This window comes from Neomonachus schauinslandi, chromosome 12 (assembly GCF_002201575.2).
Source record: "Neomonachus schauinslandi chromosome 12, ASM220157v2, whole genome shotgun sequence".
Taxonomy (NCBI): domain Eukaryota; kingdom Metazoa; phylum Chordata; class Mammalia; order Carnivora; family Phocidae; genus Neomonachus; species Neomonachus schauinslandi.
Genome location: NC_058414.1, coordinates 99,623,182 through 99,650,874, shown reverse-complemented (window position 1 = coordinate 99,650,874; position 27,693 = coordinate 99,623,182). Strand labels below are relative to the sequence as shown.

General features: G+C 58.5%; 2 protein-coding genes across 3 annotated transcripts; one reads left to right on the top strand and one right to left on the bottom strand.

The window, feature by feature from the left end:
- Positions 1-489: 489 nt before the first annotated feature.
- ATG9B (autophagy related 9B) lies at positions 490-8,159 on the top strand. The gene is made up of 14 exons (XM_021692989.1): positions 490-1,030; positions 1,150-1,193; positions 1,367-1,431; positions 1,612-1,773; positions 2,307-2,448; positions 3,958-4,712; positions 4,875-5,028; positions 5,266-5,445; positions 6,034-6,270; positions 6,439-6,572; positions 6,736-6,832; positions 7,035-7,158; positions 7,245-7,386; positions 7,568-8,159. Exons 1-13 carry the CDS (start codon positions 490-492, stop codon positions 7,370-7,372), a joined length of 2,763 nt encoding a protein of 920 aa, XP_021548664.1. The 3' UTR covers positions 7,373-7,386; positions 7,568-8,159.
- A 212-nt stretch (positions 8,160-8,371) lies between these two features.
- NOS3 (nitric oxide synthase 3) lies at positions 8,372-26,281 on the bottom strand. Of its 2 annotated transcripts, none has more exons than XM_021692988.2 (26): positions 26,072-26,232; positions 24,637-24,742; positions 24,161-24,309; positions 23,783-23,945; positions 22,398-22,489; positions 22,166-22,307; positions 21,827-21,966; positions 21,547-21,721; positions 20,945-21,046; positions 20,176-20,370; positions 19,985-20,058; positions 19,660-19,804; positions 19,301-19,405; positions 16,325-16,392; positions 15,790-15,906; positions 15,509-15,683; positions 13,579-13,711; positions 13,389-13,467; positions 13,081-13,268; positions 12,371-12,543; positions 11,892-12,102; positions 11,718-11,805; positions 10,544-10,665; positions 9,575-9,723; positions 9,020-9,214; positions 8,372-8,922 (listed from the first exon to the last, which is right to left on the bottom strand). In XM_021692988.2, the coding sequence occupies exons 1-26, from the start codon at positions 26,230-26,232 to the stop codon at positions 8,761-8,763; spliced, it is 3,609 nt and encodes a 1,202-aa protein (XP_021548663.1). In that variant the 3' UTR covers positions 8,372-8,760. The 2 variants fall into 2 exon arrangements, with proteins under 2 accessions (XP_021548663.1, XP_044776089.1); XM_044920154.1 differs by having other exon boundaries at positions 8,632-8,922; positions 24,637-24,739; positions 26,072-26,281.
- Between the last annotated feature and the right edge of the window lie 1,412 nt (positions 26,282-27,693).

Below are 27,693 nucleotides of genomic sequence, written 5' to 3'. Positions count from 1 at the left end.
TGTGTGTGTGTGTGTGTGTGTGTGTGTGTGTGTGTGTGTGTGTGTGTAGGGAGAAGGGAGGCAAGATTTTAAGGAACCAAAGATTTAACATCTCGGCTTCATAGTCTTATAATCCTTTTATAGGAGTTTCTTTTTGCTGTGTTATTTTGGCTGCTACTCTCTGGCCTCCCCTTTAAACCCACTCGAGGTCTGAGGAGGAGACAATAGGTGTCTCTGGTCTGCATGCTCTTTGGTCCCCGCCTCTCCAGCTTGCACCCCTCCCAGGCACAGAGGCTTGGCCCTGAGAGGTTTGGCCACAGATTGCCCTGGAAGGGACGTGAGTGGTCAGACAGGTGACTGAGAGCTGGGACGCCTGAGGCCTGCCCTGACTGAGTCACTGCGCTGTTGTTGTCACCATCCTTGTTGAAGTCCCGGCTCAGCACCCCAGACCTCTGTGGAGGCAGCAGCAGCTCCTATTCTTCCAAGCTTTCCAGAGAAGCTAGTGGCCTGATGGTGAGGCGAGTGGGCTGGGCGGGGAGCAGAGGGCGGCTGGGGCCGTGGGGAGACCTGGGGCCTGGATCAGTGCCTCTCCTCCCCATGCCCCTGCCTCCTCTTCCTCCTCCTCCATGTCGGGGGCCTGGCGGAGGGAGGATTTCCATCTTCTCTCTGTCCCCTGCCCCTCACACAAGAAGCTCCCCTTCCTCGGCTCCCCCTCTGGCCCTGGGACCCCCCTGCCCAGCGGTGCAGGCCCCAGGGGCCTCTCAGCCTCGCCACAGTGCCCTCCCCACCCCCACAACGCAGGCACAGCCCGCGATGACCCCCACCTCTGCTCCCCCCTCTTGGGGCTGCCACTCCACCCCACCCCCAGCCTCAGTGACTCCCCCTGCCTCACACCGATGCCCCCAGGACCCTCCTGGGCTGCGGATAGGCCCTCTGATCCCTGAGCAGGATTATGAGCGGCTGGAAGACTGTGACCCTGAGGGGTCCCAAGACTCACCCCTCCATGGGGAGGATCAGCAGCCCCTGCTCCATGTGCCTGAAGGGCTCCGAGGTAAGTGTGGGTGTGGTGCTGTGAGGGGAGTGCATTGGGGAGGGCCTGGGGGCTCCTGAGGGTGTGAACTGGTCGCTCAGGTGAGAGCCAAGTCCCAACAGTCTCTCCTCTGTGCCCAGGCTCCTGGCACCACATCCAGAACCTGGACAGCTTCTTCACCAAGATATCCTTTGTGCTGCGCCCGGCAGCAGTGGCATTGGGCGGGGCGGGGGGCTCGGGACTGGTGGCATTCTTGGCAGGGAGGCTCTGAGGGTGCAGTGGTTTGGGGGAGTGAGGGAGAGGGGTCCTCAAGAAAGGCCCATCCTGCCTCAGGCTTATTTCTTGACACGCTATCACATCTATAGCTACCACCAGAGGAATGGCTTTGCCTGCATCCTGCTGGAGGATGTCTTCCAATTGGGGTGAGATGCTTGTCCCACCCCCAAACTCTGTCATCTTGCTTCCTCAGTAGTGCCTGCTGCTTCTAGTCCACCTAGCATGGCCACAGCCCCCTCACTCCCAGCAGCCCAGGGGTTCAGCAGGGTGGGGAGGACCCCCCAGGGCTGGCCTGGAGGCTGATCACTGCACTCCCTGTCTCCCAGACAATTTGTCTTCATTGTCACCTTCACAACCTTCCTCCTTCGGTGCGTGGATTATAACATCCTCTTCGCCAACCAACCAAACAACTGGACGAGACCTGCATTGCTCCACAACAAAGTAACCTTGGCGGATGCCATCTTATCGTCCTCCCAGTGTGCCCAGCGGTGAGTGACAGCTGGTTGGGGGAATGACTGGGGGAGATGAGCAGGCGAGAACCAGCCATCCTTTTGTCCCTTGGTCTGAATCAGCGGTTCTCCAGGTTTTTGGTCTCGGGACACCTTTAATACACTTAAACTTGATCAGGAACACCCAAGAGCTTTTGTTTATGAGAATCATATCTATCTGTATTTACCTTATTAGAGATTAAGGCTGAGAATAACTTTAAAATCTAAGAATGCAGAAGCACACATTCCATCAGCTGCTGACATGATGTCACACATATAGCCTCTGGAAAAGTCCATTGTACCCTCATGAGAGAATGAGCGTGAAAATGGCAGAAAACCTGAGCGTTCCCTGAAAAAAATTTGGGCCTTGCAGACACTTGTAAGGGCCTCAGGGACTCCCAGGGCGTACACTTTGAGAACCACTGGTTTAGCTGGGTCCCCCTCTCTGTGACTTTTCCATTCTCTCCCCAAGTCTGGTCTCCCTTTCTATTGGGCCCCCACTTTCTCGCTGCTATCTGTCCTGCCCCACACAGGATCCACTCCAGCCCCCTGCTGGTCTTCCTGCTGATCCTGGCTGCAGCCTTCTGGCTGTTACAGCTGCTTCGCTCAGTCTGCAACCTCTTCAGCTACTGGGACATCCAGGTGTTTTACAGGGAGGCCCTGCACATCCCCCCGGTGAGCTGGGTGGGCGAGGCTGCGGACAGGGGCCCTGTCGGGGGGGCAGAGAATAGGGGAGGAGTGGGGGCTGTGCAGACAGGAGGACCCAGTGGAAGGCAGGCACCTGCCCAGGCCCTGAGTAATGTTAGGAGGTGGGGTACCACCACTTAGAAAACATGGTCTGGACCCTAGTGGAATTTTGTTGATTTAGTTAGATTATAGAAGATGATTTATGGTCACATGCTTGTGGTCAAAACAGTAGGTACTTAAAGGAAGGGTGGCCATCAGGCTTTACAGCGCAGAAGGAATTTGGGTGGGGCTGGGAAGGATAGGAAATGGGAAGGCATTCCAAGCCCCAATGCAGGAAGTGGGGCAGCACTGAGATGGACCCCCTGGCCTGCAATTGAGTGGTCAGGCCCCATCGGGTGATCCCACCCCTGTGTCTGGCCTCACTTTCTATTACAGTGAGCCACTGTGATGGGCCCCTTCCCTGTCCCTGTTCATGCTTTGCCCTGTCTTTCCTTCACTGTCCTCATCTGGTCCATGCTCCTCCTTGCTCTGTTCCTAAGTTCTTTCTTTAAGGCCCAGCTCAAAGGCTACCTTCTGCAGCCAGCTTCCCTTGCTCCCCTCAGAAGTGCAGAACCTTCCACACCGCTCTCCTGCCCAGCCAAGGGGAGAGGTTTCAGAAAGCCCCCCAGGCAGAGCGCAGGGAGGATGGAGAGGGCCAGGGGAGCACAGGTCAGGGAGGGCAGGAGTTAGACCACTGCTCCTCCAGGAGGCTGCTGACCCTTCTCTTCCTCGTCCTCCCTTCTTTCTCCTCCTCCCCTATTCCTTCCAGGGGAAGGGGCGAGCCAGGGATGGACTGGAGAGGCCGGCCTGGAGGGACTTGACTAAGCCGGACTGGGGCAGCTGGGTGAAACTGGGCTAACGTGAGGTTTGCAGATGAGACCCAAGGGAGATCTGACAGCATCCCAACAGACACGGACACAGTGTCTTAGGCAGGTTAATCTGGTGGTGGAGTGGGGTGGGCCTCGGGGGTCTCAAAGCATGCTGAGACGAGGAGGCTTCCGGCCCTGTGTTGGCCAGCACCCTAGGAATGGGAAGGAGAGTTTGCATTCCCTGCAGCAGTTCTGTGCTGTAGGTGAAGAACTTCCGGGCGGATGGGGGAGGGTCCAGAATATCTGCTCTTAGGGAGCCGAAATCCGATACCTGAAGAAGTTAAATGATGAGGTGTCACCGGGAAGCACATGACTCATGGCCTCAGGAGAGGCAGGGGCAGGAGGAACACAATTCAGAAGAGGATGAAAGGAAGAAGTGTCCTAATTGTTTGTGACAAGGTCAGGGGAGGTCAGGGGAGGGCAAGAGAGGGCAAAAAGGGAAAGGTGGCAGGTTTCATGGCTTGAAGGACAGTGGGAGACCAAGGTGGGGAGAGGGCAAATGAGGGATGTAGCTCTGCTCAAGGTGAGTTTGGGCATCACCATGCCGAGGAATACAGCTTGCTGGCGCTCAACAGTGCCCTCTCCTCAGGAGGAGCTCAGCTCGGTGCCCTGGGCCGAGGTGCAGTCCCGCCTGCTGGCGCTGCAGAAGAGCGGGGGGCTGTGCGTGCAGCCGCGGCCGCTGACCGAGCTCGACGTCCACCACCGCATCCTGCGCTACACCAACTACAAGGTGGCGCTGGCCAACAAGGGCCTACTGCCGGCCCGCTGCGCGCTGCCCTGGGGAGGCAGTGCGGCCTTCCTCAGCCGCGGCCTGGCGCTCAACGTCGACCTGCTTCTCTTCCGCGGGCCCTTCTCCCTCTTCCGCGGGGGCTGGGAGCTGCCCGACGCCTACAAGCGCAGCGACCAGCGGGGCGCCCTGGCCGCGCGCTGGCGGCGCACGGTGCTGCTGCTGGCCGCCGTGAACCTGGCGCTGAGCCCGCTGGTGCTGGCCTGGCAGATGCTGCACGCCTTCTACAGCCACGCGGAGCTGCTGCGGCGCGAGCCCGGGGCGCTGGGGGCGCGCCGCTGGTCCCGCCTGGCCCACCTGCAGCTGCGCCACTTCAACGAGCTGCCGCACGAGCTGCGTGCGCGCCTGGCCCGCGCCTACCGCCCAGCCGCCGCCTTCCTGCGCGCCGCCGCGCCCCCCGCGCCCCTGCTCGCGCTGCTGGCCCGCCAGCTCGTCTTCTTCGCCGGCGCGCTCTTCGCCGCGCTGCTCGTGCTCACCGTCTACGACGAGGACGTGCTGGCCGTGGAGCACGTGCTCACCGCCATGACCGCGCTCGGGGTCACGGCCACCGTGGCCAGGTGCTGGGGAGCTCGTCCGGAGAGGGGGGGCGCATTCCTCTGCCCCGGGGCCGAGCCTCCCGCGAATCCGTACCCTTCCCGCCGTCAGCGCCCCCCCAGCCCTGCCGCCCATCCGCAGTTCCTAACCGCAGGCCCCTTCTCCACCCCCATCCCGCCCTCCAGGTCTTTCATTCCGGAAGAGCAGGGCCGGAGTCGTTCCCCGCAGTTCCTGCTGCAGGCGGCTTTGGCGCACATGCACTACCTCCCAGAGGAGCCCGGTCCTGCGGGCAGGGCCAGCGCTTACCGGCAGATGGCGCGGCTGTTGCAGTACCGAGCGGTGAGGGTCCGGCCCGAAGGGGGGCTGCGGAGCCCGCGGGCGCCCGGGAGAGGGCTTGGGACAAACGGGCTCGGCTCGGACAAACGGGCTCGGCTCGGCGCTGGCCATCCCGGGAGCCGGGAGGTGACTGGCTTAGAGGTTTCCGGCCCCGGCGAACGGCCCCGGGGGTCTGTTGGTCCTGATTGCGAGCGTGAGCCCCCTCAACAACCGCTTCTCAGCCTCACCTTGCTTCCCCAGGTCTCCCTCCTGGAGGAGCTCCTGTCCCCTCTCCTCACTCCGCTGTTTTTGCTCTTCTGGTTCTCCCCTCGTTCCCTGGAGATCATTGACTTTTTTCATCACTTCACTGTGGATGTGGCTGGAGTTGGGGACATCTGTTCCTTCGCCCTTATGGATGTGAAGCGCCACGGCCACCCTCAGGTTAGAGCCCATCCCTGGCTGTGTGGGGTTGTGGTTGGGCAGGGCTTTTCTTGCTTCACTCGGAGCAGAGCTGGGTTCCACTCCAATCTTATCGTTGGCCACCAGTGACCTTGAGCTAGTCACTTCACTTCCTCACACCTTCGAGTCCTGATCTGTCAAATGAGGACGTTGACTGTAGCTAATGCACGGGCTGGGAGGATTACAGCAGATGATGTGTATAGAACCCTGACAGAGTTCTCAGCACATTGTAACTCCAGTAAGTGGGAGGAAAGACTGCCAGAGAGGCGGAGACGTGAGCTGGTGAGCAGGTGGGGCTGGAAGAAGGCGCCCAGGCCAGCCCTGGGGTCCAGTGTGCACAGGCTGGCAAAACATTAAGCCCATGCCCTCTGCTAGTGCAGGCTCTAGACCCAGGTCCTGCTTTACTGCTGTATTCTTGGGTGATCTTGAGCAAGTCCCCATCGTGGCCTCTGTTCTTTGACCTGGAAAACGGGCCAGTGTTTCCTGTCCCGCTTACCCCACGAAGCTCCCACTGAAAGCTATAAAAGCAGTGTCCACAGCATCTGAATGACTGACTGTTCTTGTTCTCAGTGGCTCTCGGCAGGACAGACAGAGGCCTCACTGTCTCAGCGTGCGGAGGATGGAAAGACTGAGCTCTCCTTGATGAGGTTCTCCCTGGTGCATCCACAATGGCGCCCCCCAGGGCACAGCTCCAAATTCCTGGGACACCTTCGGGGCAGGGTACAACAAGATGCAGCAGCCTGGGGCGCCACCTCTGTTCGCAGCCCCCCCACGCCTGGGGTGCTCAGTGATTCTTCCTCACCTCTGGTGAGTTGCAGCCTGGCCTGGCCTTCTGCCGTCACCATCCCCAGTCCCTCCATTCCATCTCACTTTTTGTATTAACCTGCTCCCTGGTCTAGCTTGCTCCAGGCCTTTCCTAGGCTTCCCCCCTCCCCTTCTGTCCTCTCTTCTGATGCCCTCTTCTCTTGCTCCCAGCCGGAGGCCTTCCTGGCCAACCTCTTGGTGCAGCCCCTCCTGCCCCCACGGGACCTGAGCCCCACGGCCCCCTGCCCAGCTGCAGCCACAGCCAGCCTCCTGGCCTCCATTTCCCGCCTTGCCCAGGACCCGAGGTGAGGGTGGGGCATGGAGAGGCAGGGCAGTAGCTGGTGAGGAGGGTGCTGGTCCTCAGGAGGAGTACGTAGGGGCCCTGGGAAGGGGAGATCAAGTCTGGCCCTCGCTGTGGGGTACAGGGGGGAGGGGCATGTCTTTGGTGTACTGTGTTCTCTGTTTCAGCTGTGTGTCCCCAGGAGGCACTGGGGGCCAGAAGCTGGCCCAGCTTCCAGAGCTTGCTTCTGCTGAGATGAGTCTTCATGCCATCTACCTGCACCAGGTGAGCAGGGGGATACCAGAAAGAGAAATGTGGGGAGAAAGCAGCTGAATGAAATGGAGATGGAGTGGGGGGCATAGAGTGTAAGGAAATACTCCGTAGGAGCTCGAAGAGGAGGTCTGAGAAGCCTCTGCACCTAGTCCAGGGTCTGGATTTCCCACTGTGGGGCACGAGAGAGCCCATCATTCCTCTTCCTTCCATTTAGCTCCATCAACAGCAGCAGCAGGAACTGTGGGGCGAGGCTTCAGCCTCTTCCCTGTCCAGGCCCTGGTCCAGCCCCTCCCAGACACTCTCGCCTGATGAGGAGAAGCCATCCTGGTCAAGTGATGGTAAGGTGGTCAGGGTGTGCAGGGGACAGACCCTGGGTGGACAGCGGGCATCACCACACTGGCCAGCTGATGGCTTTTCTCACCAGGCTCCAGTCCTGCCTCCAGCCCCAGACAGCAGTGGAGAACCCAGAGGACCCAGAATCTGCTCCCTGGAAGGTTTCAGGAGACCACAGACACCCAGAAGGAGCCTAGTCAGGCCCCTGGCACTGACTGAGAGGGCTCCTCAGGGTCAGTGTTGTCTAATGGAGCGGGAGGGTAGGGGTGCGGGGGAGTTGGGGAATGAATAGAAAATTGGGTGGAGCCACACTTGGAGGGATGGGGGCAGTGGTGGGAATTCAGGGTGATAGGGATGGTCATCTTTGGAACCTAAACCCCTGGAATGCTTGCCAAGAGCCTTCTCCTCCCCCAGGTTCCCTGGCTTCTCCAGCTATAGGAGATCAGACAAGGTGGAGTGGAAGGACGTGACACTGAGCCCTCTTTAGAGACCCACCCCCGCAGACTGTAGGCCTAAGGACGCTTTAGTTGGGCAGGAGTTGGGGGAGGTTAGTGATGAGCTCACCCAGAGAGCAGAGAAAGGGTAGGAGAGGAGATGCCAAAAGATCTGGAAACAAGTCTCAGAGATGATCCCCACCTGGAGGGGCTAAGGGGACACCACCCCAACTAGCTGTCTCAGCAATTGCCTGGGAAGCAATCCCCAGGGATCCTCAGGGTGGAGGACAGGGCCAAGGCGGAGGCCTAGCTAAATCTTAGGGAAACAGTTAGGGATGGGCATAGAGTGTAAGGAAATACTCGGTAGGAGCTTGAAGAGGGCCCTTCGAGCTGGCCTGGCCTTCAGGGTCCCACGGGATTCGTGGAGGGAGGGCCATGGGGACTTGTGAGTGGGAAGACTACGGAGGGCTGATGTTTTTGGAGTTCAACACTGGTGTGATGTCGGAGAAAGTGGGTGTGGCTCCTCATCCTGTCTGAAACCAGCAGTAAAGGTTGCTCATGGCTGTGTTGCACATCTTTGTGACCTTAGTCGCTGGCATTCCCACTCCTGGTAGCTGAGGGCTGTACCTGTTTCTCAATCAGGAGCAAGGAAGCTACACAGAACTGTCTGTGATTGGCTGGAAACCACATTTCTAGAGCGCTGGGTCAGAGTGGAGTATGTAGGATAGGACCGCCTTTTAAAGAATTACTACGACCTTCAACTGCACAAATTAAAAGACAAAGCTTGTCATTCTGTAATTTTAATCGATGGGGCTGGGTTAGGCATCTTAGTAGCTCTCATAACACCTGGTCCAGTCTCTTATGGTGAATCTTCCATAATAAATATTTGATTTAGAGATTAGGTTTCAAGATAAGATACTCCTGGGGGAGGTAAAGGGAATCTAAAATTCACCTAAGGAACACAAAAGGGGTGACAGTAGGCCCTGGGAGGGGGCCTCCAGACCTGGGGCAAGTAAACAGACCTAGAGAGGGACATTTCGCTCATTCCCCGGAATAAGGCGATTTAGGGCAGACTCTGGACAAAGATGGGAAGCACCTCGGGAGGGGAGAGGTGGCTGGTCTGGTGGACTGACGGCCCCTCTCCTGGAACTGGGATGGAAAACAAGAGGACTCTCAGGGGCTGGGGGTGTCTGGGCCAGGCGGGTCAAACGCCCAGGGCACTGCGCCCCGCAGATGTCGCTCCTGCAAGGAAAAGCTCTGGGTGCGTATGCGGCTTGTCACCTCCTGAGTGCGCAGTGTGAGCCCGAAAATGTCCTCGTGATAGCGTTGCTGATCCTGCGGGGAAAGAAGGCCAGAACGGGGGTGGGATCCAAGTAGGAGTGGGCCCCGCCCCGGGCATGACCCCGCCCCGGCGTGGCGCCGCCCTCCGCACCCGCAGCACGCCGATGACGTCGCCGGCCTCGTCCAGCTCCATGTCGCCCTCCGTCGCTAGGATTCGCTGCACCGTCTGCAGGACGCTGGTTGCCATGGTGACGTCGCCGCACACAAACATGTGGCCCCGCTCGAGGCACAGCACGCGGTGCACCTCAGCAGCCAGCTCGGTCCGCAGGATGTCCTGCACGTAGGTCTGAGGGGAGCCGGGGTTAGGGGCGCGCCCGGGGGGAGGGGTTCTTGGGGGGAGGGTCCGGCCCTGGGGGCGAACAGTTTCTGCGCGGCCCCGGCGGCGCCTATGTGCGTGGCGTTGGGCTCTAGAGAGGTGGAGCCAAGCAAGGGGCGGGGCTAGGGTGCAGGTGAGGGAGACCAAAAGGCACGCGGGAGGGGCCGAGTGGGGGCGGGTGCCTGAGTGACGCCGGGGTGGGCGGTGCTGAGGGGCGGGGTGGAGGGTGCGCACTCGCGGGGGCGGGGCCGGGCCTGGGTCTGCGCGCCCCTCTCCGCCCTTCTCCGGTGCCCAGTCTCAGGTTACCCCCGCGCCCTCAGGGTGCCGCACCTTAGGGCTGTCGGGCTCCCGGGAGAAGGCGGTGAGGACGCGCCCAAAAACTCCGCGCTGCTGGGCATCCCGCACCTCGTCGCGGTAAAGGTGGTCGAGCTGGGAGCATCGGCAGCCGAACACCAAAGTCATGGGGGCGGGCTGCAGCCCTGCAAGCAGCACTGGGGCTTGGGAGAGCCCTCTCCCCGGGGCGCAGCCCCAGCGACATCTCCCACTGGCTAACCTCGCCCAGGCGGACGGCCCAGCCGCCTTTCGAATAGAGACAACCACTCTCGGCTGTCTAGCCTCCAGGAGAGTGCAGGATGCTCTCACAGAGACCTTGCCTGACCCTGATTTACAGAGAAGACGCTCACAGAAAAGCAGATTACGATAGGTGGTGGCTCATTGGGTGGAATGACCAGTGGTGACACTGCACGAGAACGTGGGGCTTCTGACTTAGAATTCCAAGCCCTTGGCACCATCTAACACGGAAGTTCCGGGATTCCATCTAGCCCTGTCCCTGCTCCAACCCCATATTCTTGCACATCCTCAGCTTCCACATTGTCTGCCTTCCTATCAGTCACAGCCCCCTTCTTTTGATTTACCAGCTGCCTTGCACACCCCGTGTCCAGCCTGAACATCCTGTAGCTTCTTTGAGTCTTGGACACACTTAGGTGAGCTCCGGCACAGTCCCAAGTACACTTTGGGCATTTCTGCCTTCTGAGTCCTAGTCCCATCCTCTCCAGACTTCCAGTTCCCCTTGTCCCCTTGTCCTTAACCCAGTCCCACACCTACTTTGTGTCTGGCCCCAGGAAGCTGGACCAACAGGGCACTGTCCTCCCCTTGGTCTAATAAGCTTCTTTTCACCTCTGTGGCCCATTCCTTGCCCTCTTTCCTACCTGGCTTCTGTCTTCCAGCCCCCGTCCCTTTCCCCCTAGATTGTGTGACTCCCTCCTGTCTTCCGGTCATTCCCTTGGTCCCCAGTCTCACCTTTGCTGTCAATGTCGTGCAGCCGCTCCTGCCAAAATCCCCGGAAGGGGGCAATACCTGTGCCAGGGCCCACTAGGATGCAGGGCAAGCTGGGATCAGGCGGTAGTCGGAAGGAGGGAGCCCTAGTGGAGGAACACTCTGTCAGGGCCCTGTGCTTTCCCAGCTCCCACATTCTTACCAACTTCGACTCCAGTGGACAACTCAACTTCCACCGGTAAATGGGTTGTCGAGTGCTTACGACATAGTCCAGCTCAGAGTGGGCATGGTGTGTTATGAAAAGAACTCTACTTGCAGGCAGAAACTCCCTGGACCTGTGTTTCTGGAGGTTGGGTCAAAGGGAATATGATTTAATTTGAATTGAAGAATGTTCTGATAGCTCAGTTAGGAGATTTACAACATATGGGAAGGGAAGGACAGCCTTTGGTTCATAACGAATTCACTGAGTGTTTATTTTAAATCCTAGCTTTAATGTTGGTATTTGGTTTGTATTTAGTAGATTGGTACAGTTTGTGATTTGGCCTCCTGGATGTTTTTGGGTTACTGGACCTAACTGGTGCCCATCCCGGGAACTCTTTTAAGTCTCTCTGCGCCACCTCCCCCCCGCCCCCGAGGCTTTGGGTCCTGGCTGCTGGATGGGGCAAGGCTTCTGAACCCAGCACCAGGGAAGGGTATCCTGCAATCTTTTACTTTCTTTGAGTCCTCAGTGATGCTGTGGTAACCTAACTAGTTCTCCCTGGACTAAGTGGGGACTTGGCCTTGAACAGGGCACCAGTTCCCAAGTGCCATGCCTCCCAATATCAGACTGACCCCAAGGATGTAGCGAGGGACATAGTTTACCTAAAAGCAGCAGGGCCTGCAGATTGAATCCCAGCCCTGTCTCTGGGAAGGGAAGCTTTGGGACAGGACCCTAAGTCCAAATTAGCGAAACACCCAAAGCTTAGTCAAAGTTCTGAAGTAGCTTAACCAGATACCCCACTCTCGAGATGTGTTAAGTGGGTCCTCCCTGCTCCCCATCACACCCCTCACCAAAGCTCCTACCCTCACCCTGTGCAGCCACCTGCTGATTCCTCCATCTGTCCCTGGCCATCCATGTGGCACTTTGTCCACCCCTGCTTGGACAGACGCTCTTGTCTCGATGTCCCTTCCACCCCCGTCCCCTGAAGTACTCACTTACCCCCTGATGAAGCAGGGTACGGGATCTCCGGCCTTCAGTTGGCTCAGCCATGTGGAGCAGACTCCATAATGAAGGGGGCCCAGTCCATCTGGGGGTTGGGGAGGAGAGGGTGCCCATGAGGGGCCCATCCCAGGGTCACTGTGTGGCCCTGCCCCTGACCCTCCAGCACCTCACCCTGCGTCCTGTATGCCAGCACGGCTACTGTGAGGTGGATCTCTCCTGGGTGGGCGCTGGGTGCTGAGCTGACTGAGTAGTACCGGGGCTGGAGCAGGGGCAGCTGGGTGAGGAGCAGGGGGGCGGGCAGTGCCACCGATGGGAACTGCTCCAGCACCTCCAGCAGCGTGGGGCAGCGGAACCACTTCCACTCCTCGTAGCGCCGCGGGTCCTGGTGGGAGCAGGGCGCAATGGGCTCGGAACCTCCCAACCCTGCCTGCTGACCTCCCTTCTTGACTCCTCCTGAGCCAAGCCTCCTGGGGTTTCTCCCTTTTCAGTTCAGGCCAACAAACATTTCTTGAGCATCGAGAATTCAGAGCTGAATTAGTGACTCCAGAGCTGGGTCTTAAACCCCAGGGTGTGCTAGCCAGGTGGACCCCCTTTCCCGCCTGGCTCTTCCTGCTTCTCGAGCCCCTGCTGCTCGCTGGGGCTGCCCGCACCTGGCTGAGGCTCTCGAGCTCCTGCTGTTCGCTGGACTCTTCGGCCAGGGTGCTGAGCAGTCGAAGGAGTTGAGGGCTGGGCGGGGAAGTGATGTCCAGGAAGAAGGTGAGAGCCTGGCGCAGCGTGCATGGGGGCAGCCGGGGGTCCCGAACCCAGCTGGGGGGTGGTCCACCTGTGGGTGATGTACAGGGGAGGTCTGAGGAAGGGGCCACCTGGAACTGCAGAGTCTGAGGTGGTCATTGCTTTGGGGGTATCCCAGGACCGACCACGCCTTGTGTTTTATCAGAGACCTTGCCCTTGAACAGTGGTGGTGGGCCTGTCTGGGCAGCCCCTTTGTGTGTGTGTTTGGCGGCCTCTGCTTGGTTTGGGTTGGTCTGGGTTCTTATTTTAATGCCAGGCACTGGCGTGGCAGGAGATAGACCGAGGCCAGCTACAGAGTAGTCTAGGCTGTCAGGAGGAGACTTTGGGGAGAGTCCAGAGGGGGGCAGCCTTTTGGGGGGAAGGGGCAGGTACTGAGAAAGGAGCCACGCTCTGTGGACCATCCAGCCACAAGGTCAGTCCAACAAGAGGGAGCACAGCCGGCTCTGAGCACAGGCGTTACAGCTGTGAGGGGAGGTGGCAGTCCTCTACCACGTCCTCAACTCACGGGGACCCTGAGGCCAGGGGGATGAGCAGGCTGTCACTCATGCCCCAGACCGCTCGCCCTTACCAGGGCTGCCCTTCTCCAGCTGCTCCACGGCCACCGGCTCTCCTGGTGGAGGCGGGTCCTCCACGCGGCTCAGCAGCGCCTCCACGAGGCCGGGCCGGTTGGGCGGGCAGATGCCTATGTGGTCCCCTGGCTGGTACTGCAGCGCCTCCTGGCCTCCAGTGTCCAGACGCACCAGGATCGTGGCCCGGCTGCGGGTCAGGAGTTGGGGCAGTTAGAAGGGGGCGAGGAGGGCATGGGCGGGAGCATGCTGGGACAGAGGGAAGGAGAGGCCAGGACAGGTGTGTGTGGGGGGAGGTGGTCCTCCTTACGTGGACTTGCTGCTTTGCAGGTTTTCCACTGAAAGGACCGTAGCCTGGAACATCTTCCTCCTGTGCACGTGGATCAGGCCTGGGGGGAGACTGAGACTGAGCTGGGAACCCGGCCGGGCCGCTGACAGTTAGTCCTGGGACCCTGGGAGCCCAGAGGGCCAGCGGGGTCAGGGGGAGGCCAGAGCCTCACCTGGCAGTAGCTGGAGGCCCTCGGCCTGGGCACTCAGCCGGTATCTCTGGCGTTTCCAGCTCCGTTTGGGGCTGAATATGTCCCGGGCGGCGGCCTTGGCGTCCTGTCCCACACAGAAAGTCTCACAGGAGGCCTGAGGGGCGAGATGGTGAGGGCTGAGGGCCTCGGGCCACCAGGGCGAGCAGAGCAGGGAGGAGCTCAGGGAGGCTGAGGTGGGAGGCTGAGCTGGGTTGTGGGGTCCCCAGAGGCCACCTTCCTTCTGTTCCTGGGACTGGGGGGCGCCCTCTCGCCTGCGGCCTCAGCAGCCCCAGTGGCTGAGGCTGACAGTGCCTGTTCTTCGACCCATTTCATGGCTTGGCCGCTGCACTAGCTCTCCCTTTGCACATATTTACTCGTGTCACACCCACTGGTTCCGTAATCTGGTGAGTGGTACTCTCTGAGGGAGCGCGGCGCTCGGCACACGGTAGCACTCAGTGAACGCGGCTGTGCGCTCGGAGTGCATTCAGATTCTGACTCGTCTACTTATATTCCACATGTCTCACTGAGCCCTCTTTCCACCTCATTAGGTTCCGGGGAGGATGAAATGAGATGCTTTATGTAAAAACCCTACAGTGCTCCTGGAGGGGGACACCAAATTTGGGTGGCTGTGGGGGGGGGGGGTCTCTGGCCGCTCTGTCCTTCTTGTGTTGCTTATAAGGGCTAGAGGGGCCCCTGGGGCAGGACCCCTGGGAGGGTACATATCCTATTTGTCTCTGTTCAGGTAGGAGTCCTGCAGACTGCTGGTCCCGGCCCAGGCTTGAAATCTAGGGCTCACCCATGATTGGTTGCTCCTTCTCCTCCCAATGCGTATCACCAGTCCTGTTAATCTTTCTTTTGTGTGTGTAAGGTCTTATATCTCTTCCTTCCTTCCTTGGCCCCCTCCCTTCCTTCCTAGCCCCACTGCTACCACCCTAGTTCATTCAGCGTTTTCCTGCTTTCTAGTTGGATGTTCCTCTCGTTGACCCTGCGTCTCTAAAGCAGTATCCCTAAAACTTCACCTTGTGCTCCTTTTCCTGTTCTACTCCTAGCTTCCAGTCGCTTCCTTTCATCCGGATTCTTGTTTTCCTTCCTGTTCTCCTCCTCCCAACCTGAGCCTATCTATTTCTTCAGCTTGACTTTCTCCTTCCCAGCAAACCCTCCACCTGTGCCAGGCGCCCCCACAGCTCTCCTCCTTGCATGTACCCCTTGGCTCCATCAGGCCAGACCTGATAAACTCAAGCCTGGGAACCCTGGGTGGGGTGAGCCCTGCCCTGAAAGAGTGTTAGGACGGGGAGAAGGAGCCTGTTCACCTCCAGGCATAATCCCCAGACCAGGCAGAGCTGCCTCTGGGGGAAGCTCAGGCTGAGAAAGTCACAGCCCTGGGATGCACCCCTCCTTGCACTTCCCTGAGCCAGGACACCATCTGTCCAGGCACCTCCCCAAGCCTGTCTGGCCTCTGACTTTCTGTAGGTTCTCCTGGCCTCAGTTTCAGCCCTCGCCTCTGTCCAGCCTTCTCTTGGGCCTTCCCCTCTCCCTCCACCCTGCCTGCCCTGCATGCTCACCCTCTAGGCTCCCACTCAGGGGCCCCGTCTGTGCCTGGTTGAAGCTCTACCTGTGGGGGCCCTTTCTGCTCTCCTCTGCCTGGGCCAGCCACCTCCCGTGTTGTTAGGGCTGTGTCATCCACTGCTCCGGACTGAGCCAGAAGGGCTGGCTGTACAGTGGTGAAATGAGGATGGATTTTGGAAGGAACAGGATGGGACCAGAGAACCAAACAGAATCAGGACAGCAGCAAGGCCTCCAGCCTCAATATTGCATGTCTCAAAGGGGAGGGGTGCAGGTGGGAGGGAGCCAGAATTGGGGTGGGAGGGAGGCGAAGCCTGGGTCACACGTTTGAACAGGCCCAGGGGCTCACCTGGAAGGCGGCCTGGGCCCAGCCACGGAAGGCCTCCTCCTGGCCACACAACTCATCTCCCTGGCCCAGCTGCAGTAGCCGCTCCCCGCCCAGCTCTTCTAGCCGTGTGTCCACCGCACGAGCGAAGGCGCAGAAGTGGGGATATGCCCGGGAGCCCAGGCCGAACACACAGAACCTGGGGTTCAGGGAGCCGTCACTGGAGCCCACACCTGTCCCTGCCCCCTGTATGCCCCAGCAGCCTGCCCTCCCTCCCATGCCTCCCCTCACTGCAGCTCCCACACCTGAGGGTACCCAGGGCCCCTGCGCTGTCTGTGTTACTGGACTCCTTTCTCTTCCGTCTCCAGGAGGACACCAGCGGGTCTGAGCAGGAGACGCTGTTGAAGCGGATTTTGTAACTCCTGGCAAGAGAAGACAGAGACAGGGCTGTCACAGAGAACTGGGAGCGTGGTGCAGGCCCAGACACAGCCTGGGGACAGCTCCGGGGTCTCTACATCTGAGATAGGAAAGACCCTGCCCTTGGGCTTGGCTTTGTCGCCCTGGGGATCTCTGTGCTTTCAGGCCCCATTGTGCCTCCCTTCCCTTCTCTGAAGGGGACCTCAGGACTGACCAGCCCTCAGAGTTCCGGGGGCTGTGAATGGCCAGGTCACAAGGAAGTAGGGTATCCTGAGCTGTGATGGGGGTCCAGGCCTCCTCACATCTGCCCTCTAGCTTGTTGGAGGCACAGAGGGAGAACATTTCAGCCCTCCTTTCCTCACTGTCTCCACATGCCTCACTGCCCTCCCTCCCACCTCCCCCTAAGCTCCGAGCCCCACTCACTTGTGCTGTTCTGGCCGAGGGGAACTGTTGTAGGGGCCGGACATCTCCATCAGGGCCGCCGCAAAACTCTGGGGAGGGGAAGTGTCGGTATCATGGTTAGTTTTGTTTTATTTCAAACCACACAGAAGTTTAAAACTGCAGTCGACTGATGCTTATTTATAAATTCTGATTTTAATTTGTTTTGAAAATTTATTTATTTATTTATTTTTAAGATTTTATTTATTTATTTGACAGAGACACAGCGAGAGAGGGAACACAAGCGGGGGAGTGGGAGAGGGAGAACCAGGCCCCCCACCGAGCAGGAAGCCCGATTCGGGGTTCGATCCCAGGACCCCGGAACCATGACCCGAGCCGAAGGCAGACGCTTAACGACTGAACCACCCAGCCGCCCCTGTTTTGAAAATTTTAAAACTGGTATTGGCTTTTTGAAAACATTACAGAACCATAAAGTAACAAAAGAGAAAAATCTACCCTTACCTTTCCTCCAGTCCTCGCCCCCAAGGCATGTGCTCTATGGACAGGTGTTTAACCTAGATCTGTTCGGTTGTACTTCCATATGTATCTGTCTTTATAGTTTTTCCAAAAAGTAAAAATGGGGCTACACCATACTTAGCTGCTTTTTCCTCAGCAAACTATCATGGACCTCCTTCCAGGTCAACACACCAAGACTGACCTCCTTTTGAATGGCTGCATAGTGTCCCCACATTTTCATGGACCACATGCAGGAGACTTTCGTCTGACTCAGGATATCTGGGTGGTCTGTGACCAATGCTCAAACACTTGTATATACACACATCCACCTCCTCTTTTGTGTATTTTGGTAGGGTAGTCCTTGCAAGGGGAGTTGCTGAATCAGGATTTGAAGGCAGGATGAGGTGGGTGGTCAGATCTGCCCGCAGCAAGAGAGCGCTCTTTGCTTACTCGTACCAACACTGGGTGGGGCCAGTCCTTAATGTTTCAGCCAACTTGATAGGTGGAAAACAGCCCTCAGTCTCCCTGCATTGCCTCCATTGCTAGTCGGTGGCACTGACATCTTCTAGAAGGCTGAGCTATGTCATGTGCTGCCACGAAAATCACTAAGAGCTACGCGGAACACCTTCACACAGCAAAACCCAAAATGTGGCAAGCCTGGAACACCCCAGTGTTAGCTCTAGGTGCATCTGGGTGGCGGGCCTTTACATTCACCATAATTAGTGTGTACTACTTTAATTTTATTTTTTGAACCTTTTGTTGAAGTGTAATATGTTCAGAAAAGCACACATATCATAAACGTATAGCTTTCTAGATTTTCACAAACTGAACATGCCTGTGTCAGCACCCTCTCAGGAAATGTTGCCAGAACCCTAGAATTCAGCTTCGGACCCCTCCCAGTTACCACCTCCCACCCCAGCGGGGGGCAACCATTCTCCCGATTAAAACCAAGGATTCCTTTTGCCTCTTTCTGGAGTTAATATAAAGTGAACCCTACGGTCCGATTCTGTTGTGTTTGGCTTCTTCCCTTCTCCTTTATGTTTTCAGATTCACCTATGTTGTGTGGTTGTGATCCGTTCATCCTCATTGCTGCATAGAATTTGAATAGACCACAATGTATTTATCCAGTCTACTGTGGACAGTCATTGGAATTGTTTCCAGTGTGGGGCTATTATGAACAATGCTGCTATAAACATTCTTGTTAGTGGCTTTGATGAATATTTTCTGTGGGCCATATTCCTAGGTTTGCTCCATTTAAAAAAAAAATGGAGTGAAATTTACATACACTGAAATGCACAGAATTTAGAGGTGCAATTCAATCCATGTGGCTGTTTGGCAGTTTTTTTTTGTTTTTTTGTTTTTTTTTTTGAAGTTAAACATACATCTACCCGCTGACCCAGCAATTCCACTCCTAGATATTTATTCAAGAGAAATGAAAACATAAGCCCACAAAAGCCTTGCCCAAGAATGTTCATAACAGCTTTATTCATAATAGCCAAACCCTGGAAACGACCCAAGCGCCCGTCAGCAGGAGAACAGAGAAACAGTGTGTTCACAGAGTGGACGCTGCTCGCTGCTAGGCAGTAGAAAGGAGCGAGGCACTGAATCGCTCACAGTGGGATGAGCCTCAGACACAGGCCGAGTCCTTACTGTGTGCTCCCCTTTCTGTGACATCCTAGAGCAGGCAGAACTAACCTGGCTGACGGAAGGGATGGACTGGGAAGGGGCTGGCTGGGGGCACTGACAAGGGGACTGCCTAGGTGATGGAAATGTTCTGTGTCTTCATAGGGTAGTGTAAATACCACTTTTATACTAAAAAAGAAAGTGATTCTGTTATTCTTTACAAGGCAGATCAGAATGACGGCTGAAATGGGCAGCACGGTCGGCAGGGGGGCGGTGGGAACTTGCCTCAGAATTCTGCTTTGGGCTGCTTGAGGAGGTACCCAGCGCTCAGGAGGCATTTATCACCTAGAAGCTGCCGCAGCCAAGGGCATGAGGAATGACTGTAGCCGGGGCTGCCAGGACAGAGAAGCTGGGAAGATAGTGGCTGATAATAAAGTGTTCAGTGGTGGTGCTCTAGTTTGTTTCTTTAAAGATTTGTGCAGAAAGTGAGGTTGCCTAATCTCTGTTGACATCTGAGCAGTGCTCTTTTCTTTTGTTAAGGAAAGAAGAAAAGAGAAAGCTGAAATTGAGTAGTAAGTGGAGTATCGCTGTTTTTCTAACTAGTCAGTGCTTGAGAGCAGTCTGACCTCCTCGGCCAGCCAAGTGCCTTCCACATATTAAACACTTGCATGGATAATGGAAATGACCCGGGGACACACTGTGAGGGGTGGGGCTGGAGTATGGCTTGTGCAGGCTCTCGGGTCCCAGTGAAATGTCCACACTTGCACTCTGGGGGTCTCTCAAGGCATCTCCACTATCCGTCATGGAGGTGGGGTTCCTGCCCAACCACCCCATTTTGAGTCTCCCCTCATTTCCAGTGGCCCCTTTCCTGCTAGACCTCACCTCTCCGTTCTCTGGGGGATCACCATTCCCAAATGTGCTGGTCACCACCAACACCAGCGTCTCATGCTCAAGGGACACCACATCGTACTCATCCATGCACAGGACCTGTGGACGAGGAGAAGACCGATGTCCCAGGGACTTGGCCCCTGCTTTCCTGGCACTTCTACCCTGACCCTCCCTGGCAGGGCACAGTTCAGACCCTGACTCAGGCCTGGACTCAATCCCTGAATCCATCTGGACCCCAGGCTTCCTCCTGGGCTCTGACTTGTGACCCTCTTCTGTCCTCCAGGGCACATCTGAAGTTACGGATGGGCCCCCTCCCCCTTCCCAGATCCCCACTCCACTGGGCTTAGCCCTACCCTGGGGTCGAAAGCCTTCCGGAAGAGTCTCCCCAGCTGCTGGGCGTAGCCCTGGGCCCGGCCGGTCTCGGAGCCATACAGGATGGTCGCCTTCACTCGCTTTGCCATCACGGTGCCCATGAGTGAGGCAGAGATCTTCACCGCACTGCAGGCAAGGGCAAGGTGAGGGCGGTCCCAGGCACACGGAGCCAGGGCCTCCCCAGGTGCATGGTCCAAGCAAGGTCTTGGGGCGCTGAGTGGTGGGTGTGGGGAGGTGGTGGGCCTTCCCATTGCTAGAGCTGGTCCCCTGGGTGTGGGGGAAGGGCAGCACTCCTAGGGCACCTACTTGGCCACTTCCTTAAAGGTCTTCTTCCTGGTGATGCCGGCACCCTTGGATGCACTCCCCTTCCACGGGTCTGGCTGCAGGGGAGTGATGGGGGAGTGGAGGAGGAGATAAGTAAAACAAGCATTTGGAGGCCCCTGGGGGCTGCTTCGTTAGAGCTGGCCACAGTGGGCGAGAGCCAGCGGGGTGGGCACCTGATAGCGGAAGGCCGGGGACAGGACATAGTTGACCATCTCCTGATGGAAGACAGGGGTGAGGCTGCCAGAGATGGGGGGCACGATCCAGGCCCAGTCGGCAGGGCAGCCCCCCCTAGCCTTCTGCTCATTCTCCAGGTGCTTCATGAAGGAGGCGGTGGCAGCATGGTGGTCCACGATGGTCACTTTGGCCAGCTGGGGTTGGGGAGGCAGGGGCTTAGACTCAGCCTACAGACTCACACTTCTGTGACCCCAGTCACCGCTGTGCCCTGGGTCACCCCACATCTAACACATGCTGTGTTTTCCCACCATGCTGTCACCCCTAGCTGCAGCCTGTGTGGCGCGCCCAAAACTCAACAGTAGCAGCTCCAGTCTCCCACGTCTGTCTGTCCTGCCCCTGAACCAAAACATCCTGAACTCTGGCCAAGTTCTCAGCAGGTGCTAGTTTCCTCAACCAACAATGCTCAGCAGGCCTTCAGTCCTGGAGTTGGTGTTTCCAGGATCCAGGGGGTCCCACACGTCACAATACCCCCTCTGCCCTGGGGGCCTGCATTACTGAGCATGTCCCAATCAGCAGGGCTCCAAGCACACTCTACCCCCATACTGTGCGCCTGGAATAGTAGGTGCTGTGTCCCTAGAAGCGCAGGCCCGGTGTGCCCCATGGACCATGGTACTCGTCCCAGCTGTGTCCGAGGCCTGCCCCCGTCTCTAAGTGCCGCCCTCTTTTCCAGCCCCAACCCCTCCCCTCCTGGCCGGTCTGGGTCTGTACCTGGTAACTGTGCAGCACGGCCAAGTTGATTTCCACCGCTGCCTTGTCTTTCCACAGCGATGAGGTTGTCCTGGTATCCAAGTCCATGCAGACAGCCACATCCTGGGAGCGGGGGTGCAAGGCATTGGTGGGGACAAGTATGGGGGGAGTGGACGGAGAACAGCTTGTCTGGAACTCATGACTAGAGCGAGTGAGGGTGGGTAGGTGGCCATCGAGAGGCCAGACTGCTTAGTTTGGGGCCGGTTCAGGTTCTTCCCTGCAAAGGCACCCCTGAGCAGAGAGGGACCCTGGGCCAGTTACTTCTCTGCCCCGGATCTTAGCTTCTCGTCTCTAAAATGACATTGTTTGCAAGATCTGCCTTGAGAGTCTGAGGAAAGCTATAGAACTATAGATCCCAGAAAAATAACTGCATATTTGTACCCACGCATGTACACTCCTTTGCCCCAAATTCACCGTCCCGGAGCCTTCCAAAATTCGAATGTAGGAGGCAGCCTGGGCCTCACTCAGGTTCTCCCAGTTGCTGACAGGGTGGGCACCTATTTGCGAGTCACAGGCTCTGGCCCAAAGGGGATGCATCCCCTTCCCTACCCACGGGTCCTCACCTCCAGGACGTTATATCTGTGAGGGTCACAGAGGTTCCGCGTGCCAATCTCAGTGCTCATGTACCAGCCGCTGAAAGGGGCCGCAGGGAACTCCAGTCCCCCGATTTCCAGCAGCATGTTGCTCACCGCCGGGAGGGCATACCAGCGCAGGCCCAGGGCTGCAAACCACTCCAGCCTGGGGGTGTCCGGGTGGGGGATCAGGCTGCCTGTGGAGCCTGGCCTGCCTGGCCACCCCAGGGCAGCCCCTCCTCCACCTGACTCCAGTCCCTCTCATGCTCACGTGGGGTGTTCCAGGGGCACCTCGAGGACCAGCTCAGGGGGCAGAGCAAAGAGTTCTGGGGGCTCATCTGGGGCCTGGAGCAGTAGGGGCAGCACGTCAAAGCGGCCGTTTCCTGGGGTCCAGCCGTGCTGGATGCAGAGCTGTGGGGAGCAGGGTCAGAGGTAGGTCTGAGAGGCCCAGCCTCCTGCACTCCTTGGGGACCCCCTTCATTGGCATCTCCCTCCTTCATCTCAGAGTCCCCCCTCCCTGCTCCACTGGCCACTCTTTGGCTGGACCCCCACGCCCCCTCCCAGAGCCCTCATTGGCTGGCCTCCCCCTGCTCTGCCTCTCTGTGCCCACCTCAGTGATCTCCACGTTGGCTGGGTCCCCCCGCACCGAGCCGTCCTGCTGCCTGTAGCCTGCATAGCGCACCAGTTGGCTGTTCCAGATTCGGAAGTCTCCGCGGCCTGGGGCGCGCTGGGGGAACACTGTGATGGCCGAGCTGACACATGAGAACGACAGGTGTCAGAGCCCCGCCTTCACTGCCACCGCAGGGAGGGGTGGCATCTGGCGCAGTGTAGGGGGCACTCACCGGAGGTTGCCCCGGTTCGTGGCATACTTGATGTGGTTGCAGATGTAGGTGAACATCTCTTGGGCAGAGCTGCAATCCCGGGCATCGAACACCTGAGCCAGCCGAGGCAGGGGGATGGGGGGTGGGGGGGAAGGGCTCTTGAGTCTCAGCTCTAGGAGAAGGTGAGGAGGCAGGGGAGGGAGTAGCCACCTCCTCTGCAGCCTCCAAAGGCTGCCGGGGTCACTTGTCACGGTTCTTTCTCCTCCGGGGAGCCTCCCTGACCATCTGCACCCACACTGACCCTGCCTTCCTCCCCTGCACACCACACACCCAACGTAGCCTGGTCTGCTCCTTATCTCCTTGCTGGGACATCTCCCCACCGCTGCAGAAGCTGACTCAGTACCTGATACAGAGGAGGGACCCAGTCACTGCCAAACTGATGATTGGGGAAGGGCACCAAGTGACAGGGAGGCCACCTAGGGGTGGGGGTGGTGAGTTCCCCTTTACCCATGGTGTTCAAGCAAAGGCAGGTGACCCCAGCCAGTCAGCAGACTCTCCTTGAGCACACTGATGATGGGAAGGTGGTTGGCCGCACTAGGTGGCTGTCCGGGGAATCTGCCCATCCTGACATTCTGATGCTAGGAGAAGCACCTTGACTGGCTGAGTGGGGTCACCAGCAGGGAGCTGGGAGGTCCCTTGCCTGCTTGTGTTAGTGACAGAAGCAGGGGGTGGCAGTGGCTGGTCTGGGGCCAAGGAAGGGATGTAGCAGTGAGTGGGATCCAATATGGAAGCTCTGATGGGCTCAGAGTTGAGCTGGAGCTTTGAACAACTTCAAGGGGATGCAAGTATCAGACAGGATCGTTCTTTTATTGGAGACTCCTTTGGGGATTTACTGAGCATGTGGCTTCATTCCAAATTCTTTGGTGGCCAGCTACAGCTAAGGAGGCCCAGGTCATGGATTAAGTTCCCCTGTGGGTCAGCTTGCTTCTCTTAGGCCATTCCAGTGGTGGGAGTGTGAAGGAGGGTGTGAGGCCAAGGTGCTGGAGGATTGGGCTGGACAAGTGGGGCCGCCAGGGAAGAAGCAGCAAGGGGCCTTTTCCAGAAGAATGCTTCTGTCGCTCAGACAACCCCCACCCCCCCTACCCGATCACTGCCCAGCTGTCCTCACTGACTCAGTATGTTTGGGTGTTTCTCTCCGCAGCCAGCCAAGGCATTGATATGGGGCTTAACAACCAGGTGTTAGCTATTGGGCTGAGGGCTCCGCAGGGGTACCAATCTCTGAGGGAACGGGCAAGGATCTCCCCACTGCTTGGGACCCCATAGGGGGTCCTCAGGAGCTGCCCTCACTGCTCCTTTCCTTTTCTCTCCCCCAGTCCCGATCCTGGGTGCTTGCTGGCCAGCCACACCTGCAGCTTCCCCCACTGGATCCGGCCTACACAGCGGGGAGCATTTCGCCAGGCCTGCTTGGCCCCGAACACCAGCTCGCTCTCCCGAAGCTGGTAGGTGCCCGTGGCTGCTACCTCTGCTTCCACTTCCTGAAGCCTCTGCTCATGGGCCTGGGAGCCGCTCCTGTTGTGGAGAGGGGAGCAAAAGAAAGTCATACTGGGGGGAGAGGCTCCCCAGGCTTTGTGTGGGTGTTGGGGGGAGGTTGGTGGGTGCTGGTGTCAGGGTGGGGGATGGGAGTGGGTCCTGGGGAAGGTGATCATCCTTTCGAGGGCTTGGTAGGACCAGGGCCCCACGTCAAAGGACAAGGGTGGGCTGTGGGTCTCAAGGCATGGTCTCACCTCTTGATGGAGCTATAGTACTGGGTGATGAAGTCCCTGGCCTGGCTCAGCAGCTGCTCAGGGGGCGGAGGGTCCTGAGAGGGCCGGCTCTGCAGTTTCCGTGGAAATACCAGGGAGCCCAGGCAGCGTCTGGGGGTGCAGGGCCCATCCTGGGTTGGGGTGGAGGGCAGAGGCAGAGAGAGCAGGGAGCATGGAGGTCAGGACCAGGTCAGGGTGCAGAGGCAGCGTGGGGAGCCAGAGGGAGGGTGGGTCTGGGCAGGTGTGGGTTGAGGGCTGGGGCTGGGACTGGAAATCGGGGTGAGGTTGGGCTGGGTTGTGGCAGGACTTGGGGCAAGGGCTGGAGGCTAGGAGTCACCAGAGGCCCCTGTGTGTCCCTTAGCTCCTCCGGCTCTTCCCAGTGTCTCTTTGAGTTCAGGAGGGGACTGGCCGTAGCCATACTGACCCTGACGTGGGATGGAGAGGGCTCCCGGCCTTACCTGCTGTGACTGGGCACTCAGGGTGTCGTAGGTGATGCTCCCCACCTCCCAGTTCTTCACACGAGGGAACTTGGGCCCGTCCGGTGGCCGGGTGAGCGGGGGGCTGCTGGGACCCAGGGGAGGGGTCATGGGGGAGGAATGTATTTCCTTCTGGATGTGCCCCTAGAGACCCCTCCGGCAACATTAGGAGGCGGTGGCAGCATGGTGGTCCATTAATAACCCCAGTGCCTCACGCTTCCTTATGTTTCCTCTGTCAGCCCTCACAGCCACCTTAGGAGGTAGACGGTATTAGCATCCTCATTTACAGATGAGGGACCTGAGGCTCAGAAAAGTTAGGAATCTTGCCAGAGGCCCAATGGGCAGGATCAGGTCCCTTCAAAACCCAGGCCCGCCTGTCTCTTGTGTCTCCAGAGCCTGGGCTGCCCAGGGCAGCAGCGGCGAGCGCCTGAGCCCCCGACCCAAGGCTGGGTCCTCATCCCTGTTCAGGGCCCACCTCGCCTCTTCTGGATGAGGGGTGTCCCACCCCCTGGAGTTGTGGTGAACCCTACTTTGAGGGGGACGGAGCCCGTGGCTGAGCTGAGGGAAGCCCCCGCAGGGATTCCTCAGCCCAGATTTCCCTCCCCACTCATACCCCTCCTGACAGTAACCATCCTGTGAAGGGAAGCCTCAGAGGCCTTATCACTTCCTCCCAGAGGCTGAGGCCTGCGTCGGGGAGGAAGGGAGGGACTCGGACCTCGGGTGCGCCGGTGCGGAGCCTTCCCCGCAGAGCTACCTCCAGCCCCTGGCCACCCTGCCTGGCCTGGCACCCACCTGGCCTCCAGCTGCCCTTTCTCTCTTCTGGGGGCTGAGGATGCCAGGGTAGTTTCGGGGTTGACGGCCACTAGGAGGTGGGGCCAGGAGTCGAGGAAAAAGGCCTGTTTGCTCTGTTTTTTCAGACTCCCACCCCAAGGGCCTGAGTCTCCTGGACCAACTCTCTCCCCTTTCTGTGAGCGGGTCTTCTCACTCTTCCGTAACTATCCTCCGCAGCCTCTTTTTTCTGTTAAATAATCATCAGTGTCTGTTGAAGGCTTGCCGTGAGCTAGAAACTTATAACAGTTCCGTGGAGTAATCACTGCTCTGTCCTTATTCTATATACATGAAGGCTCAGAGAGGTTAAGTGACTTGCTCAAAGTCAAACAGCTCTTGGCAGCAGAGCAGCACTCAAACCTGGTCAACTGGCACCCTTACCCCCTGCTTTCACCTGTTGCCTGCTGGTCCTGATCCTGGTTTCTTATCTGAGCCTCCCTGATTGTCCTGTTCTTTCTGTACTGAGCCCTTTTGTGTGGGGGCCCCGGACCTCCTGGCTGAGCTACAGGCTCCAGCCCTTGCCAGCCCGGGGCTCCTGGGCCTGACGCCCTCCCTCTTGCCCCCTGCCTCTAGCTGCCCGGGCCCTTACCTGAGGTCTGGTGCTGGTGGGGGCGCGGGTGCTGGTGCCCTGCTGGGCTCTGAGGAGGTCGGGGAGGCAGGGCCCTGCTTGCCGCACAGCCCCAGGCCCAGGCCCAGCCCCAGGCCACATGGGGGCCTGGGCTCCTGGCCCACACTCTTCAAGTTGCCCATGTTCAGCCTTGCCTCAGCTCTGGCCCTCCAAGCAGAGCCCAGACCTTTTCCTTAGGAAGGGGAGGGGGCAGTGGGAGGGGGCTCTCTGGTGCTGGCCCTTGCCCCGCCCCTGCCCCACACACAATGGGACAGGAACAAGGCAGGCTGGGAGGCTCTAAAGGCTCGGCTCCATGCCCGCCCAGAGGGTGGGGGGCCGGACGCCTGGGTTCCGCTCGGAGGACTAGGACTGATAAGTGGGAAGCCAGGTGTTCTTGGAGCCCTGGGGCTGGAGTGCAGGAGCAGGGGTGTGTGTGGGGGGTGTAGGTGGGGGTAGGGGGTAGGGGTGGAGTTGGCAGGGTGGACAATCAGAGGGTCAGAGAGGTCCTTGCGTGTTGTCTGGCCGGAGCAGAGGACTTCCACCTTGCCCTGGCTGGCCTTGTTCTGAGGGGTTGGGGGGGGAGGTGAGCACTGTGTCAACATCAGGGGATGGTTCCCATACTCTGAGTGACCACAGGGACCTCTAGGGTCACTGCAGGTGCTCTCCTTCCCTGCCCTGTCTACAGCTAAGCACTCCTGGGCCCCCACCTTGGAATGCTTTGGAGATCTTGGGGATACAGTTCAGCAAGGATGCAGTGACCCTTTGTCCTTGAGTCTGGCATTAGGGTATCCCTTCCCCTCCCAGCCCCAATTTCCTGGAACCCCCGCCCCCCATGACTCAAGTGGGGGACACAAAAGAGCAGGAAGCTGCCATCCAGGGCCTCCACCCCCACCCTGTCATCCAGTGACGCATGCTTCCCTGGGGGTGGTAGGTCAGCAGATAGACCCAGCAGTCAGTGCTGAGCAGGGACTGCCCACTGGGAAGATCTTGGAGCCCTAGCAAGAGCATGGGGCTAGGGAAACTACAATTCCCAGAGTGCAGATGGTGCACACCAGCTCTCTTCACGTACCTTGGGCAGTCGTGCAAACTGGGGTTTGTAGTTCTAAGCCATTGGGGGGCTGGAGAAAGTCCATGAGCAGGGGCATCTGGGTCTGCAGGAGTCTGAGCCTCGTGGATTTGAGACCACAGAGACTAAGAGAAACTGTGGGCAAGAAACGGAAGTTGAGAGACTGGGATAGGCAGAGACTGGGAGAGGCAGACAGGCAGACAAACAAACACGTAGATTTGTGTTGGCTGGACTCCTTTGAAAAGCAGTGGAGGATAAGATTGGGGTGGGCCTGGGTGGGAGCCGGGCAGGCGGATCAGCCGGAAGGAACAGGCTGTGCTGCGAGCTCTGGGGTCATACCAAGAAGTTAGGGTCGGCCAGTTTGGAGGGAGTTAGGGCGAGGGGACCTTGTAACCATGGAGAGGCCTGAGCTCCTGGACACCTGGAGAGCTTTGCTGCCCCTCTCTCACAAAGGGGCAGGTGGGAGTCAGAAGCACAAGGCCTATGCTCAGTCCAGACCTGTCCCTACGGCCCCGGAGCCTGAGGCTCCACCCCACTC

Bases quoted from the DNA above. Each gene is read 5' to 3' on its own strand.
- ATG9B (XM_021692989.1), top strand. From the start codon at position 490: ATGGTGAGGCGAGTGGGCTGGGCGGGGAGCAGAGGGCGGCTGGGGCCG. The intron at 1,194-1,366 runs ATATCCTTTGTG...ACACGCTATCAC, and splicing joins TGGACAGCTTCTTCACCAAG to ATCTATAGCTACCACCAGAG. The intron at 5,029-5,265 runs GTGAGGGTCCGG...TTGCTTCCCCAG, and splicing joins GGCTGTTGCAGTACCGAGCG to GTCTCCCTCCTGGAGGAGCT.
- NOS3 (XM_021692988.2), bottom strand. From the start codon at position 26,232: ATGGGCAACTTGAAGAGTGTGGGCCAGGAGCCCAGGCCCCCATGTGGC. The intron at 22,490-23,782 runs GTGTGGCTGGCC...CGGCTGGCTCAG, and splicing joins TCCAGTGGGGGAAGCTGCAG to GTGTTCGATGCCCGGGATTG. The intron at 16,393-19,300 runs GTGAGGTCTAGC...TCCCCTCCCCAG, and splicing joins ATCCCCCAGAGAACGGAGAG to AGTTTTGCGGCGGCCCTGAT.